The sequence below is a fragment of the Chanodichthys erythropterus genome, chromosome 5 (genome assembly GCF_024489055.1).
Source record: "Chanodichthys erythropterus isolate Z2021 chromosome 5, ASM2448905v1, whole genome shotgun sequence".
Taxonomy (NCBI): Eukaryota; Metazoa; Chordata; class Actinopteri; order Cypriniformes; family Xenocyprididae; genus Chanodichthys; species Chanodichthys erythropterus.
This window is the reverse complement of record NC_090225.1, coordinates 24,167,685-24,182,551: the sequence shown is the minus strand read 5'-3', so window position 1 is coordinate 24,182,551 and position 14,867 is coordinate 24,167,685. Positions and strand designations below refer to the sequence as shown.

General features: G+C 37.4%; 1 protein-coding gene across 4 annotated transcripts in view; it reads left to right on the top strand.

Moving 5' to 3' along the window:
• The window catches only part of LOC137020176 (microcephalin-like), a 143,654-nt gene that overhangs the window by 111,380 nt on the left and 17,407 nt on the right, over positions 1-14,867 (top strand). For all 4 annotated transcript variants that reach the window (XM_067385420.1, XM_067385418.1, XM_067385419.1 and 1 more), the window contains 3 exons: positions 12,068-12,160; positions 12,270-13,349; positions 13,650-13,750. In XM_067385420.1, coding sequence (XP_067241521.1) covers positions 12,068-12,160; positions 12,270-13,349; positions 13,650-13,750 — 1,274 coding nt within the window. The remainder of the gene's footprint in view (positions 1-12,067; positions 12,161-12,269; positions 13,350-13,649; positions 13,751-14,867) is intronic.

The following is a 14,867-nucleotide window of genomic DNA, read 5'->3' as shown; positions in this document are numbered from 1 at the left end:
CTTACACCCCATTTTGAGGTATGGTCTGAGAGAGCCTATCAGGCTCTTCAAACGTGGTAACCCACATGTTTCTATGAAATTCTCGTTAGGAGCTATTACTCATCAAAGTTTGTCCCAATGCAAAGTCTATGGGATTTTTTTCGCTACTTTTTCGCCCGCCGGACGAACATCGTACACCCGATCGCTTATAAAAGTCATAGCACACCTGTCCTCAATGAGCCGGTCGATTTGACACCTCATTCATGGGTCTATGACAAAAACTGCGGGAGGAGTAGCGCGCAGAAATTGTGTCCAGAAGAAGAAGAAGAAGAACTAGAATGTACATTTCCTGAAGAAAATGTGAATGGTGCTTGCAGTGGCAAAATTCACCATTCGGTTGCTAGGATGCTGTAATTGGTTGCTAGGGCGTGGCCATGAAGTCACTACTTATTGGCGGCGTGATAGGCCGAGTCAAAAGAGCCCAGCCCCAAGTCTCTATGACCTTCTAAACCAAAGATATGATCTCACAGATTTGGCCCCCATGTTAAGTCTATGGGAGTTTTTTCAGCCGTTATTTCGTACGCTGTGCGAACATCGTACACCCGATTGCTTAGAAAAGTCATAGCACACCTCTCCTCAATAAGCCGGTCGATTTGACACCTCATTCGTGGGTCTACGACAAACGGTGCGGGACGAGTTACGCGCCGAAGTTTTGTCTAGGTGAATAGTAATTACAATACTAGAATGTACATTTCCTGAAGAAAATGTGAATGGTGCTTGCAGTGGCAAAATTCGGCACCAGTTGCTAGGGTGCTGTAATTGGTTGCTAGGGCGTGGCTATGAAGTTGCTGTGTCACTACTTATTGGCTGGCCGAATCAAAAGAGCCCAGCCCCAAGTCTCTATGACCTTCTGATCCAAAGATATGATCTCACAGATTTTGACCCAATGTTAAGTCTATGGGAGTTTTTTCAGCCGTTTTTTCGTACGCTGTGCGAACATCGTACACCCGATTGCTTAGAAAAGTCATAGCACACCTCTCCTCAATAAGCCGGTCGATTTGACACCTCATTCATGGGTCTACGGCAAACGGTGCAGGACGAGTTACGCGCCAAAGTTTTGTTCAGGTGAATAGTAATTACAATACTAGAATGTACATTTCCTGAAGAAAATGTGAATGGTGCTTGCAGTGGCAAAATTCGGCACCCGGTTGCTAGGGTGCTGTAATTGGTTGCTAGGGTGTGGCCATGAAGTCACTACTTATTGGCAGCTTGATAGGCCGAGTCAAAAGAGCCCAGCCCCAAGTCTCTATGACCTTCTAAACCAAAGATATGATCTCACAGATTTTGACCCCATGTTAAGTCTATGGGAGTTGTTTCAGCCATTTTTTTCGTACGCTGTGCGAACATCGTACACACGATCGCTTAGAAAAGTCATAGCACACCTCTCCTCAATAACCCGGTCGATTTGACACCTCATTTGTGGGTCTACGACAAACGGTGCGGGACGAGTTACGCGCCAAAGTTTTGTTCAGGTGAATAGTAATTACAATACTAGAATGTACATTTCCTGAAGAAAATGTGAATGGTGCTTGCAGTGGCAAAACTCGGCACTCTTGATTAGCATGATGCTAACATAATTACCGTCCTGCTAGGATGTTTTTATCAAGATGCTAACATGATTAGCATGTTGCTAGCATTATGCTAACACCCTTAGCATGCTGCTAGCATGTTTTTAGAAAGATGCTAATCATGTTAGCATAATGCTAGCAACATGCTAACATGATTAGCATAATGCTAGCATGATGCTAACATGATTAGCATGCTACTAGCATGATGCTAACACAATTAGCATGTTACCAGCATGATGTAACACATTTTTACTAGTTTGTGTCATGTTTAAACCCTAAGCTAATCACTATTAGCATGTAGCTATTCACTGCTAGCATGTGTAGCATGTTGGAAGTTCAGTTTGCTAGCATGAGTCAAAAGAGCCAACCGCCATGTCTCTATGATGCTCTGATGCAGAGATATAGATCTTGCTAAACGGTTGCTAGGGTACTCTGTTTGGTTGCTAAGGAGTGGCTTGGCAGCTACCAATGATGATACTCCAAAGGCTGCTTGACAATATAAACCAACCCCCATGTCTTTATGATGTTCTGATGCAGAGATATAGATCTTGCAAAACGGTTGCTAGGGTACTCTGTTTGGTTGCTAGGGAGTGGCTTGGCAGCTGCTAGTAATGATAAACCAAAGGCTGCTTGCCAGTATAAATGATATAAACCAACCCCCATGCCTCTATGATATTCAGATTTGAAGATATCTGCCTATGCTTTGGGTTGCTAGGGTGCTTTAAATGGTTGCTAAGGCGTGGCTATGATGTCTTTAAGGTGATTTGTGATTGGCGGTTTGCTGCCTCCAGTCAAATGAGCCCACCCTCTTGTTTGTACGACACTTCTATCAAAAGATATTCATTTGATCTTTTTCAATGGAAGTCAATGGAACTTGTTGCTATGGTGCTCTATATGGTTGCTAGGGCGTGGCTTGATAGCTTCACAATGATCCTGAGAGACTGATTGGTTGCCTGAGTAAAATGGGCCCACTCCCTTGTCTCTATGACATTGTGATCCAGAGTTATGTTCAATACAAAATCCCTATGTAATTTCCCATAGTAGGAAAAACACAGTACTTCCTGGTTCATGGGCACGGCTTCACCATAGTATGTCTATGGGGCAACTTTGGGCAGCTCTTGCGCCCCAGGGGTACAACTTACACCCCATTTTGAGGTATGGTCTGAGAGAGCCTATCAGGCTCTTCAAACGTGGTAACCCACATGTTTCTATGAAATTCTCGTTAGGAGCTATTACTCATCAAAGTTTGTCCCAATGCAAAGTCTATGGGATTTTTTTCGCTACTTTTTCGCCCGCCGGACGAACATCATACACCCGATCGCTTATAAAAGTCATAGCACACCTGTCCTCAATGAGCCGGTCGATTTGACACCTCATTCATGGGTCTATGACAAAAACTGCGGGAGGAGTAGCGCGCAGAAATTGTGTCCAGAAGAAGAAGAAGAAGAATAATAAGTATGCAGAAGAATAAGAATGGAGCTTTGCCTTTGGCAAGCACCATTAATAATAAGTATGCAGAAGAATAAGAATGGAGCTTTGCCTTTGGCAAGCACCATTAATAATAAGTATGCAGAAGAATAAGAATGGAGCTTTGCCTTTGGCAAGCACCATTAATAATAAGTATGCAGAAGAATAAGAATGGAGCTTTGCCTTTGGCAAGCACCATTAATAAGTATGCAGAAGAATAAGAATGGAGCTTTGCCTTTGGCAAGCACCATTAATAATCCTAAAGAGAACAATAGAGCCTTCAGCCCCCTACAGGGCTTTGGCCCTAATAATAATAATAGTAAGAATAATAATAATCCTAAAGAAAACAATAGGGCCTTCAGCTGTTGGCTTTGGCCCTAATAATAATCATAAAGAAAACAATAGGGTCTTCAGCCATTGGCTTTGGCCCTAATAATAATCCTAAAGAAAACAAAAGGGCCTTTAGCCCCTAACAGGGCTTTGGCCCTAATAATCCTTAGGGGATCAAGAGGGCCCTTGGGCTTTGGCCCTAATAATCCTAAAGAAAACAATAGGGCCTTCAGCCCTTTGGGCTTTGGCCCTAATAATCCTTAGGGGATCAAGAGAGCCCTGCGTGAATTTTCGCTTGGGCCCTAATAATAATAATCCTTAGAAGATCAAGAGGGTCCTTCGCCATTTCATTGGCTTGGGCCCTAACAAAATAAGAATACTAATAATAATAATCCTAAAGAGAACAATAGAGCCTTCAGCCCCCTACAGGGCTTTGGCCCTAATAATAATAATAGTAAGAATAATAATAATCCTAAAGAAAACAATAGGGCCTTCAGCTGTTGGCTTTGGCCCTAATAATAATCATAAAGAAAACAATAGGGTCTTCAGCCATTGGCTTTGGCCCTAATAATAATCCTAAAGAAAACAAAAGGGCCTTTAGCCCCTAACAGGGCTTTGGCCCTAATAATCCTTAGGGGATCAAGAGGGCCCTGTGCGAATTTTGGCTTGGGCCCTAATAATCCTTAGGGGATCCAGAGGGCCCTGCTCGAATTTTTTTTTTGGGCCCTAATAAGGTCTAACTGTAATAATTTTCGTGTACAGAAATGTAAAATGACACTGTTCACTGTATAAATTTAATATAGATTAATCTTTTTTTAAAGCTGTGTTTTGTTGTTTGATTTACATGACCAACAACAGCAGGTATTTATAGGTTGCTGTCACACTAAGAGTAAGACCCCATACACGTACACATCCAATAAAATTCTCAACTCGTTCAATTAAGACATAACCGAATGTGTTTACGAGATTACTTGCTGAGAGGGCTATTTTGACTGACATAATGCGTGTATGTGTCCATCCAAGTGCATTGAGGATGCAAAAGAGAAATCAATTTGGAGTTGTGCGAGCTATCCGAAACGCGCCTCTCTCTCTCTCTCTCTCGCTCTCTCTCTCTCTCTCTCTCTCTCTCTCTCTGCGTGTGCGCGCAAGCCTTGTATGTTAATATAACTTCCAAAGGTTGGAATCGATTCCATTAAGGGGAATTGACTCCTCATTTAGGGCCTTTATTAGTTCAACAAAGCTATTGTTAATTTGCCTCTTGCTTGCTAATAGTGTTTGGAAGTAGACATGTGCTGATATTTGGTAATGCATATATCACGATAATGAATTAGCACAATATTGTTATTGAGGGCACTTCAGAGTACCATAAATAATAATTTATTACCAATTATTACATTTTATAATGCATTTAAGAATACTTTCCCCATCAACTGTATAAAATGCACAACACCGCTGTATTCTGGACATGCACTCAGATGTAAACGACCAACGTGCATGAGAAGTACATGGCGCAACGAGTGAAGGAGACGTGCTGAATGAAAGTGCACGTTCACCCGGAAACCTCGCAAACAAAGCAACTGCGCTAGTGAAGTTTTTTAAATGCTTCAAACAGCCATTCATTTTTTTGTATTCTCATTGTTCAGCACAGCACCAAATACTTAATACTTAAAGACTTAAGACTATTTATTTTCAAACTTGAACATTTTTATATTTTAATCTGGACTGCAACATGCCCTAATGATTAGAAATGTTCTGATTATTTATTGTTCAGTAAAACTATGAAACATATGGTTTCATTAGTTAACATGTTAATTCATTATTAGCAAACTGACAATGAAAAATACTTAAGCATTAATTATTCTTAGTTAATGTTAATTTCTTAGTTGCTGTTTAATAACATTACTAAAATCTAAATAACTTATTTAATGGACCTGAGATAAAACTAACAATCATCAGTTGTATTTCTTAACTAACATTAACAAAAAAAACTTTTTGTAACAAACGTAGCTATTGCTCAATCTTAGTTAATGCGTTAAATAATGAGACCTTATTGTAAAGTGTTACCTGTTGTTCTTTATAGCCTAATTCTTTTGCACTTAAATCTGTTTGAAAAATTTACTTTATATTTTTGTGTATTGAATTATTGTATTTAAACATTCAGAGTTTTGTAATAACAAAAATTCTTAGTTCTTAAATCTGTTATACTATTTTTGCAACTTATTTCGATATTGATATAATGCAGTATACCGTGATAAAAGCTTCAGCAATTAATCGCAACATGAAAATTTGATACTGTCACATGCCTATTTGGAAGTCTGATTAATTTCCTTAAAAAGGTTCTTTTGGGTAGTTCATGTCAATGAACCAGTTCAAAAATTAAGACGTTTTTAACGGGGAAAGTGGCTTATGCTCTCTACAATTTTGTGAGCACAGATCAGTGGTGGATGAGAGCCTTAATTGCTATATAGCCTAGTAAAACTTCAAACTTTGATTGGCATATAAATCACACGCTCTGATACCAGTGTTGTTGTTAATGTTCTGGTTATTGTACAGTTTGCTTTATTATTAATTCTGTGCAAAGCATACAGTTAAAGTGTCTAAATGTGCACAATTCCGCTGAATTATGAAGTTTACTTTGTGTCTTGTTCCATCCATGCAATACAAACACATCCTTGAATAAGGATTTTTTTTTTCTTAAAAAAAAAAAGGAAAAAAAAAAGCAATACTGCTGGACTATGGACTATGACCCATTTCAGGTGCAATGCAGCCAAAATTACAATTTAAAATCAATGGACCCTTCGCTAAGCCCCGCCCTCCTTAGTTACTGTTGCTACGCCTGTCAAGCTTTCGAGCCTGGCAAGTCATTTACAGTATGTATGCACCGGTGTCAGACATTTTCAAGGAGATAATTAGTCATTTTTGGCGAACAGGTGAAATATCTGAGAGAGCAAGACAAAAGGGACTGCAGTATGCATTCGAGGGATATATCCACGACATAATATGCAAACGATTAGAAAATAATTTGATCAATTTAAGCTAAAGCTCCCAGCACGAGCAGAGGCCGCCTCATACGCTGACATTTCAAATGGGAAACACACAATTTGAGGAAAAGCTTTGTTCATCCACAGCCGGTTAAGTGAAATTTGTGAAAATAACCATAAGTCTTGTAGAATAAACACAAGACCTTAGCCTGGCCACTTTGCAATGATAACATTCTCCCGCTTATTTTTAGCAGGCCAGGCTAACATAACTCCGTCTTGCCTTTTAATCATTTTATTTCACGTCCAAATATATGAATTATGAACAAAGAACCGTCATTCTTTCCAAGCAAGTGGAGTTAGCTAGCTAGCTAACCTAACCGGACTTACTGCATATGCATACATCAATATTACATCATTGTTGTCATGATAAATAACACACAATTACTGTTTTTGCATTATTGTAAGGGTAGGTTTAATATTGGGGTAGGTGTATATGTTAATAAAGCCATAAACCATCACGCTGGAAGCACAATCTGATAGGTAACGTTTGCATTTTTCGGATTTTGTCAGATGTCAGATGTATATATGTATATATGTTTCAATGGGAGGTAGCAAAATCTGACAGGGTAGCACAAATTTTCAAACACCGGCATTTCTCCCCTTGGGTTTTAGGTTTCGGGAAGGGAAAAAAATTCAACCACCCCGTCCAAACTTTTAGGATACCGGGTATCAGGTTAACACAATCCATAAGCACAACGCATCGGCATGTTCCCTCGCTCAAAAGCTTGACAGACCTCCCGCACCTAGTAATGGTTGCTAAACCACGATTGGCCTGTAGCGGTTTTCGGGCGTGGCTTAGCAAAGGGTGAATTATTGCTATAGAACTGTACCTTTTTATATTATTAATACAGATTCATATTATGAGAAGGCTACTTTCTACGACCTTAATACCCTGTAGTCATGGTGAGATGAGTTCCTTCAAATCAAATCAAATCAAATCAAAAGAATCAAAAACAAGAGAAATCGATTCTTGGAATCGACTCCAAATACGTTTAATATTGTTTCTTGGTATAGTCTACTCTCAGCTGGAAATAAGGAAAAATTATCAAGCATTATTAAGCAGGCATCAAAGATTATTGGGGTCTCACAGCTTCAGCTTTCAAATCTTTATTATGCGGCAATTAAGAGGAAAGCAGCTTATATTATCTCAGATTGTACACATCCTCTTTATGATACTTTTCAGTTACTTCCATCAGGATGCCGGTTTAGAATTCCTTTGGCTAGGAAGAAAGCTTATAGGAATTATTTTGTGCCCAATGCAGTAACTATTTTAAATAAGGTTAAGTGATTGTGTGTGGGTTGTTTTTTTTAATCCTAGGGTGTTTTGTTTTAAAATGAACTGTGTGTTGTGGATTGTATGTATGTATTATGTTGTATTGTATGAGAGCCTCTTAACCAAAGACAAATTTCTATCATTGTTGATAGACAATAAAGATTCTCTGAACTCTGAAAATGTGACACTGATTTCAAACAACAGTACAGTAAACAAGAAGTTAAAATTAAATCACTTACATTTTAGACAAAATATTGACTGTTTTTGTTCTGTTTCAGTAGTGAAAATTGCTCCATTTTGATCACCCCAGAACCATAGCGCATCTCACAGAGAAACCAGTGTTTTCATTACTGAATGATTCAGGGTTTTGAACGAATTCATAAACACCTGCCTTATTGAATGAATCAGCTGTTTGAACGAGTTGTTTGAATGAATGACTCAAGTCAAGAGTCAAGGAGGGATCTTAGAAAGAGAAGCAGCAATAAAAAGGAGGTTAAAGTGGAAATCTTAAAAGCTAAACATGAGATGTAAATTTAAAGATAATCAGCATCTCGTCCTAGACCAGAGAGCAGGTAAAAAATCTTTTCTTTCTTTAAAGGTAAATAAGAGTCCTGGTCCAGACAATATCTGTGGCAAACTATTGAAATATTGTGCAGGGCAATTAAGTTACATATTTTATGATATTTTTAATATGTCTTTATACCTACAACATGTACCTAACCTGTGGAAGTAGGCTGTTATTATCCCGGCTCCTAAAAATAATTGTCCCAAGGCTTTAAATGACATCAGGCCAATTACCCTTACTTATCTTATAATGATCATTTGAAAATCTTGTAAAAACAGAGATTGTAAGGCAAACTGAGAAAGCTCTCGACCCTATGCAGTTTGCCTATAGGGCACATAGAACAGCTGAGGGCGCTACAATTACTCTACTTAATCTTGTGTCTAAGCACTTAGAAGGGAGGAATACTCATGTTAGACTTGTTTATTGACACTTCCTCAGCTTTTAATACTATCCAACCTTACATTTTAGTTATGAGACTTATGGAGCATTTTAAGCTGAGCGACAATTTAGTGGGTTGGATACTGGATTTCTTGACAAACAGAACACAGAGGGTGAAAGTAAATGGCATTTTATCAGATTTATTATGTTTGTCCACTGGTTCACCCCAGGGCTGTGTTCTTTCACCTTTATTTTATATTTTGTATACTAATATGTGCCAAAGTAACCATGTAAATAGGACTATATTGAAATTTGCTGATGACCATTATCGTGGGTCTGTTACACAATGAGTCTGGCCATGGTCCTGTTATTGAGGAGATTGTCACCTGGTGTGGTGAATCTTATTTGGAGGTAAATGTAACTAAAACAAAAGGACATGATTATAGATTTTAGAACTTGTGCTTTACGTTATGACACTAGGATTATTAAAGATCAGGCGGTGGATTGTGTAGAAAGCTACAAATGTCTTGGGACAGTCATAGATTCTAAATTGACTTTTGAAAAGAACTGTGAGATGGTATGAAAAAAAGGACATCAGCTTCTGTTTTGCCTCAGAAAGCTTTCTAGATTTCACATTGACAAATCTATGATGACCCTTTTCTATTGGGCTTTTATTGAATCCTTCTTGTCGTTCTCCCTTGTGGCGTGGTTTGGTAATTTGTCTTTGAAGAACAAAAATTCTTTGAATCGAATTGTTAGGTGGGCAAGTAAAATTATAGATGAACCACAACTCAACTTAGCAGGTCTTTACTCCAACTATTTACAGCGTAAGGCAAGTTTTATAATTAGAGATTGTTCCCACCTTTTACTTGCTGAGTTCCAGCTCTTCCCCTCTGGATGTTGGGTCGTGGCCCCTAGGTGGAGAACTGTAATGTAAACACACTGTAAATGTGTCTTTGTCAGGTTTGGTTAGGGGTGGCTGATATGCAATTTTAAACACAACTGCCAGCCTGCATGGAGAGGTTCTTGAGACTCCAAAGACACCAGGAGCTTACAAGAAGGCTTAATGTTGCGCCCGTGTGTGTGTGTATATAATATATAAAGGGCTGTCAATGTTACCATGTTAACGCATACGATAACATGTTAAAATTTATCGCAAAATATTACAGAAGCGTGTGAAATTGCGTCATAACGTAATTTGTCACACAGTTAGATGATCTTAAAGTCCATGCTGATTATATCAGAGAAGGCAGAGAGAACACAAACTGTCATATTCTGTGACATTGTTATACTCTGTCATATCATTTCATATTTATCATATCATATATCATATCATATTTTAGTACATTCATTTTGTTTTCATACACATTCAGGATAATGTTTGGATTTGTCCTGTGTATGTTGCTGTGTACTTTTAGTATAAATACAGGTCAAAGCGGCTGGTTTGTTTTTTTGGCATCTCCATGTGGTCCTGTTCAGTATCACAACTTGACTTGTCTAAAATGTAAACGAGCTCTTTGCTGCTGCACATACTATACACTGTGAATTCTGAAACGTTTTTTTGCTGTGATTTTTGAAGTTGTGGTGCTCCTAAATTTTTGCTGGTGCTCTTTTTGGTGAAGCCCTGAGCTAGTATAACTTAATGCATATGTTTGTGAACTTTGTTGATTTAAAACATGATCAAAATACTATCTATTTTAATGACAAAATTTCATATAAGAGAGCAAGTGACAGATCTAAAACGAAAACCATGTAAACGCTTCAATAAATAAATTAATGTTTTGGTAGATTAATGCAGAAATACTACATAAAACAAACTGTCATATTTAATCTTAAAAAAACTGAATCAAATAATTCTTGGGCTTCTGGTGTCAGGTTATAAGAGATTGTGTTGTCGGTATGATTACATATTATTTTTATTATTTGTATTTCTTTTATTTGTTTGTTTTATTATTCATACCACATCAGTAAATGAGTGTCTTAATAGAAAGTCTATAATATATATTATCTGGAAAAAGACAAAATTAGCAATATCTGAAAAAACATAATAGAGGCACTTGTTTTGTAACACTTTTGTAGCGCAAACTAGGGCTGGACGATTAATCGAAAAGTAATCGAAACCGAAATTCAGAACCAATAACCAAAGTATTTTTTTCCATGTTGATTATTTCAATCAATTAATCAATTTTTTTATTTATTTATTTTTAAAATCCTGTTAATACTTTTCCCATAAAAATAACACACTACCACATGTGTAGTCATGTGACCCCACCTTGTCCAGTCAGCGGCATAGATGCAACACGAAGGCAAACTCAAAAGCCAAGTCAACACACACACACACACACACACAGTGCGTGAACGGTGAGCCCCGAAGTGAGATCATTTTAACTTGTGTCTTCGCTAAACTTTGTCAGTTGTAGGTGTTTTTAAAGCTTGTCAGTTTGGACATTCAAGCGATTTTAGATCATCAGATTTGTATCATTATATTGAACTACTGCGCTGATGCATTGTGGCACATGATCATTCATACAGACCATAGCCGCACATCACGTGAAAATCGCGAGTACAGAGAGGAGCGCAGAAACTCGTTGGCAATGCTGTCCTATGATTTATCAGCTAAGAAACTCAAAAGTTAGGTATTTTTCTACTTTTTAAGCAACTACTTAAACCCACAATTTCACAATTAATAGAGAAATGATACGACTAATTCACACAGGCATTTGCTCTCATTAACGCATTCAAATAAATGTACTGATACTGTGCTAATTAATCTGTATCTGATTTACAACGTGCAGAAATCTTTATGAAATGTTAGGAACCATAGATATAATAACTGTTGAAATAACTGTTTATGTCAGAGCACTCTTTCATTAGGAAAAAATACCCCACCTTTACTAGTCAACGATATTTACAGTACAAACCAGGTCAGAGAACTGTGAGAGCAAAAAAACAAAAAAAACAAAGCAAAAAACAAAATAATCGTTCATTAATCATAATCGAGGCAAAATGTTCAATTAATCGAGGTTTTGATTTTAGGTCATATCGTCCAGCTCTAGGGCAAACAGTTTTACCATTTACTGCATATTGTCATTCTTGTAGTTATTATTGGCCAATGAATCAGATGTCTCAAACATTCAAAGAATTTTCTTCCACATTGCAATAAGCTGGATAGGATTCTTAAATCTCCCCTTTTCTTTCTTGGGTGCAGGAATGTACCCCACGCTGTGAGAATATTGTCACCCCTTGGTGTGGATAGTTTGCATATGTAACCCAATTTATATTTTTATTTTTAATATATGCATTAAGAATAACTTAATTGTTACACCCTACATAATCAGTACATACTGTAAAAATAAACCTTTCTTTCAGGCTTTTATTTCATTTTGTATACATTTTTGTCCCACAGCCTCACAGATGCACGACAGTGGCCCAGGATGTGATTCATCCTTGAGATCTTCCCTTGGGGCATCTCCAACTTTGTCTTTCTTGCAACAGCTAGGTTAGGGAAACATAATTCTCTTTTGATAGTGGAAGAATTACCATAGTATTCATTTTTACATTACGTAAATCTAAAAATTGTTAAACCACCAATTTACTTATTTTTACAGAGGAAGAGCCTTTGGATTGTTTATCAAAATCTCATTGTCACTCCTTGAAGAAAAGCGATGAACAAGAGAAGCAGAACTGCAATAAGTCAATAACGAAAATAACAAGTAAAATAAACCACACACCTTCTGAATCAGACACAGCCATGGCCATGTGTAATCTGGCTAATGGTGAAAGTAATATCAAAGTCCCACCATTATATGTAAGATCAAGACGGTCTTTAGTGAACAACACTGGAGAAAAGAAGCAGTCTACTTTAGAGAATTTCTTTCATAAAACCATTTCTGAAAGAAAACAAAGCTCACTCCTCAAACCAGAAACTGAAAACATTGAAATATCCACAGTGTTATCTGGCAGCCCTGAAAGACCTAAACGTTCCCTGCCTGAAAGCCTACTCAAAAGTATACAGCACTCAAAAGAACTGCAGACCAACTCTAAACGTTCCTATTCCAGGAATTCATCTTCAGCACGCAGTTGTTTCACAGCAAATAAAAATGATGAATCTGTTACTTTCAAGCCTGTTCATAAATGTCAACGTAAAACTTCTGCTCCACTGTGTTCAGCTGACTCAATTGGTGGTCTTCCTAGTCGAGATGATGATGGTGAGGTGTTTGAAGACATCTTCTCACCAGCCAACAATGCCCTTAAGCGGAGGGTCATTTTGTTTGGTTCGACCTCGGAATCAGTGCACATGTCCAAGAAGAGCAAGATATTGTGTAGTAAAAAGCGAAAACATGAAAATATTGATATTAAAGACTTGGTTGACTCATCAGGCCCTGTGGATATGATGGAGGAAATTGTTCCTGAGACACATGGCTCAAAGCCTGAATGTTTGTCTGAGTGTCTGCCTCAGTCACCCAGGTTTGTAGAAATAAAACTCAAGCCGTTGGCAAAGAAACGGAGGATGCAAACTAGGCTAAACTCTGCTGTTAAACTCAGTCCTGCTGACAAAAAGAAGGTATCAACGGCTGCCTCTCCAATGTCATCCTCTGCGGTTAACACAGAGCTGCAAACACAAAAGTTTCTCAAACCTGACCCTGATACCAAATATGGTATTGAAAACAGACAGATGGGTTTAAAAAGTATGTGAATTTGATTTATTTATTTATTTTTAAATGTGTAAATTGGACCTTGCTTATCTTGGCAATACAAATCTAGGTCCCTACTAAACTGTAATAAAATTAAATTGATTACTTTTATCTACTCTATACATTCCTTTGTATTAGTTGAGAAACACTCCACAATAAAGCATGCTTTTAAAATGTTGCACGGTTGACCAAACATTTAAGACATGCTCTTATCTGCTGCTCAGCTGTGTCGCAGCGCACCTGCTGTGTGCTGCTCTCCTCTGAACTTAACTTTCTTTGTTTGCATTATTTCAGTTTCAGGGAAAGAGAATAAAAGCACAGCTTATGGGATCATTGAGAGAAGTTATGAAATGTGTAGCAAACCAGAAACTATGAAAAAGGACAAGTACATGAAGGTAAAGTAGCAACAGTTTTTTTTTTTTTTTTTTTTTCCATGTATTGTAAATAATACTGAAGGTTTCAGTTAGGTAAAACATTCATGTAAATGAGACATTTATGTGAGCTAATTTTATTAAAAGATATTTTTGAGAAATTGCAAACAATTGCAAACCCTCTTTTGGCATTAAAAAAACTCAGGATTTACTAAAGATGCAGTGAAAAGGCATGGACAATGTGTGTGTGTTTTCATTATTTTATTTTATTTTATTTATTGCATATGCAGTATTTGTAGGAGTTTCCCTTTCTGAAACAATATTTATGCGAGGAGAGTTTAATGAATCATGAAATGTGATTTACTAATCTTTGCGCTAATCAATTTACTGGTATTTGTGCCATTTAACGCCCCAGAAAATATGAGATTTTTTGTTTTCATATGGTTTCTGTAGGAGGACAAACATGACACATTCTTAATGTTTTCCAATGCTGTAAAAATGTGTATAATATTAAATTTCAATATTTGTCAACAAAGATTTGCGTCATAGAATGGGACACACGTTTCGGCGTGGCGACGTCACTTCCCGCTGAAAACGCGCTCCCTCAGCTGGACTGAGTGGCAAAAGAACCTGCTGCGTGACTGGATTTAATAGAGGAAACTGTGAAAACGCGAGTAAAAACAAACGAATTGCACTAAAGGTTGGACTCGAAAGTGTTTCTTACAACTTGTCAAATAAACCTAATCCATGGATATTGACATGTAGCCAGGAGTAGTGTTTCCTGACATTTAAATGTGCCTGATTTGACGCAGGGGAAATATATAAAATATTCACAGGCAGATTTGCTTTATGTAACTACAATATAGGTATGTTTAAATCCACGTAATCACTTATATCAATGTTATATATATTGTCATATTGTCCAGCCCTAAAACGGTTTTATAGTATAGTTTTTGTCAGTGTTTATTTTAAAACGCACAGTTATGCAGAATATAAGATGGAAAATATTTAATTGATGATTTGTCAACATAATATATAACAATACAATATATATGGAATGATTTTACCTCAAAATCCATCAACTTGACAAAATGATAACTGCAAATCCATGTTTCTCTGCCTGTAGTCGAGTTGTTTCTGT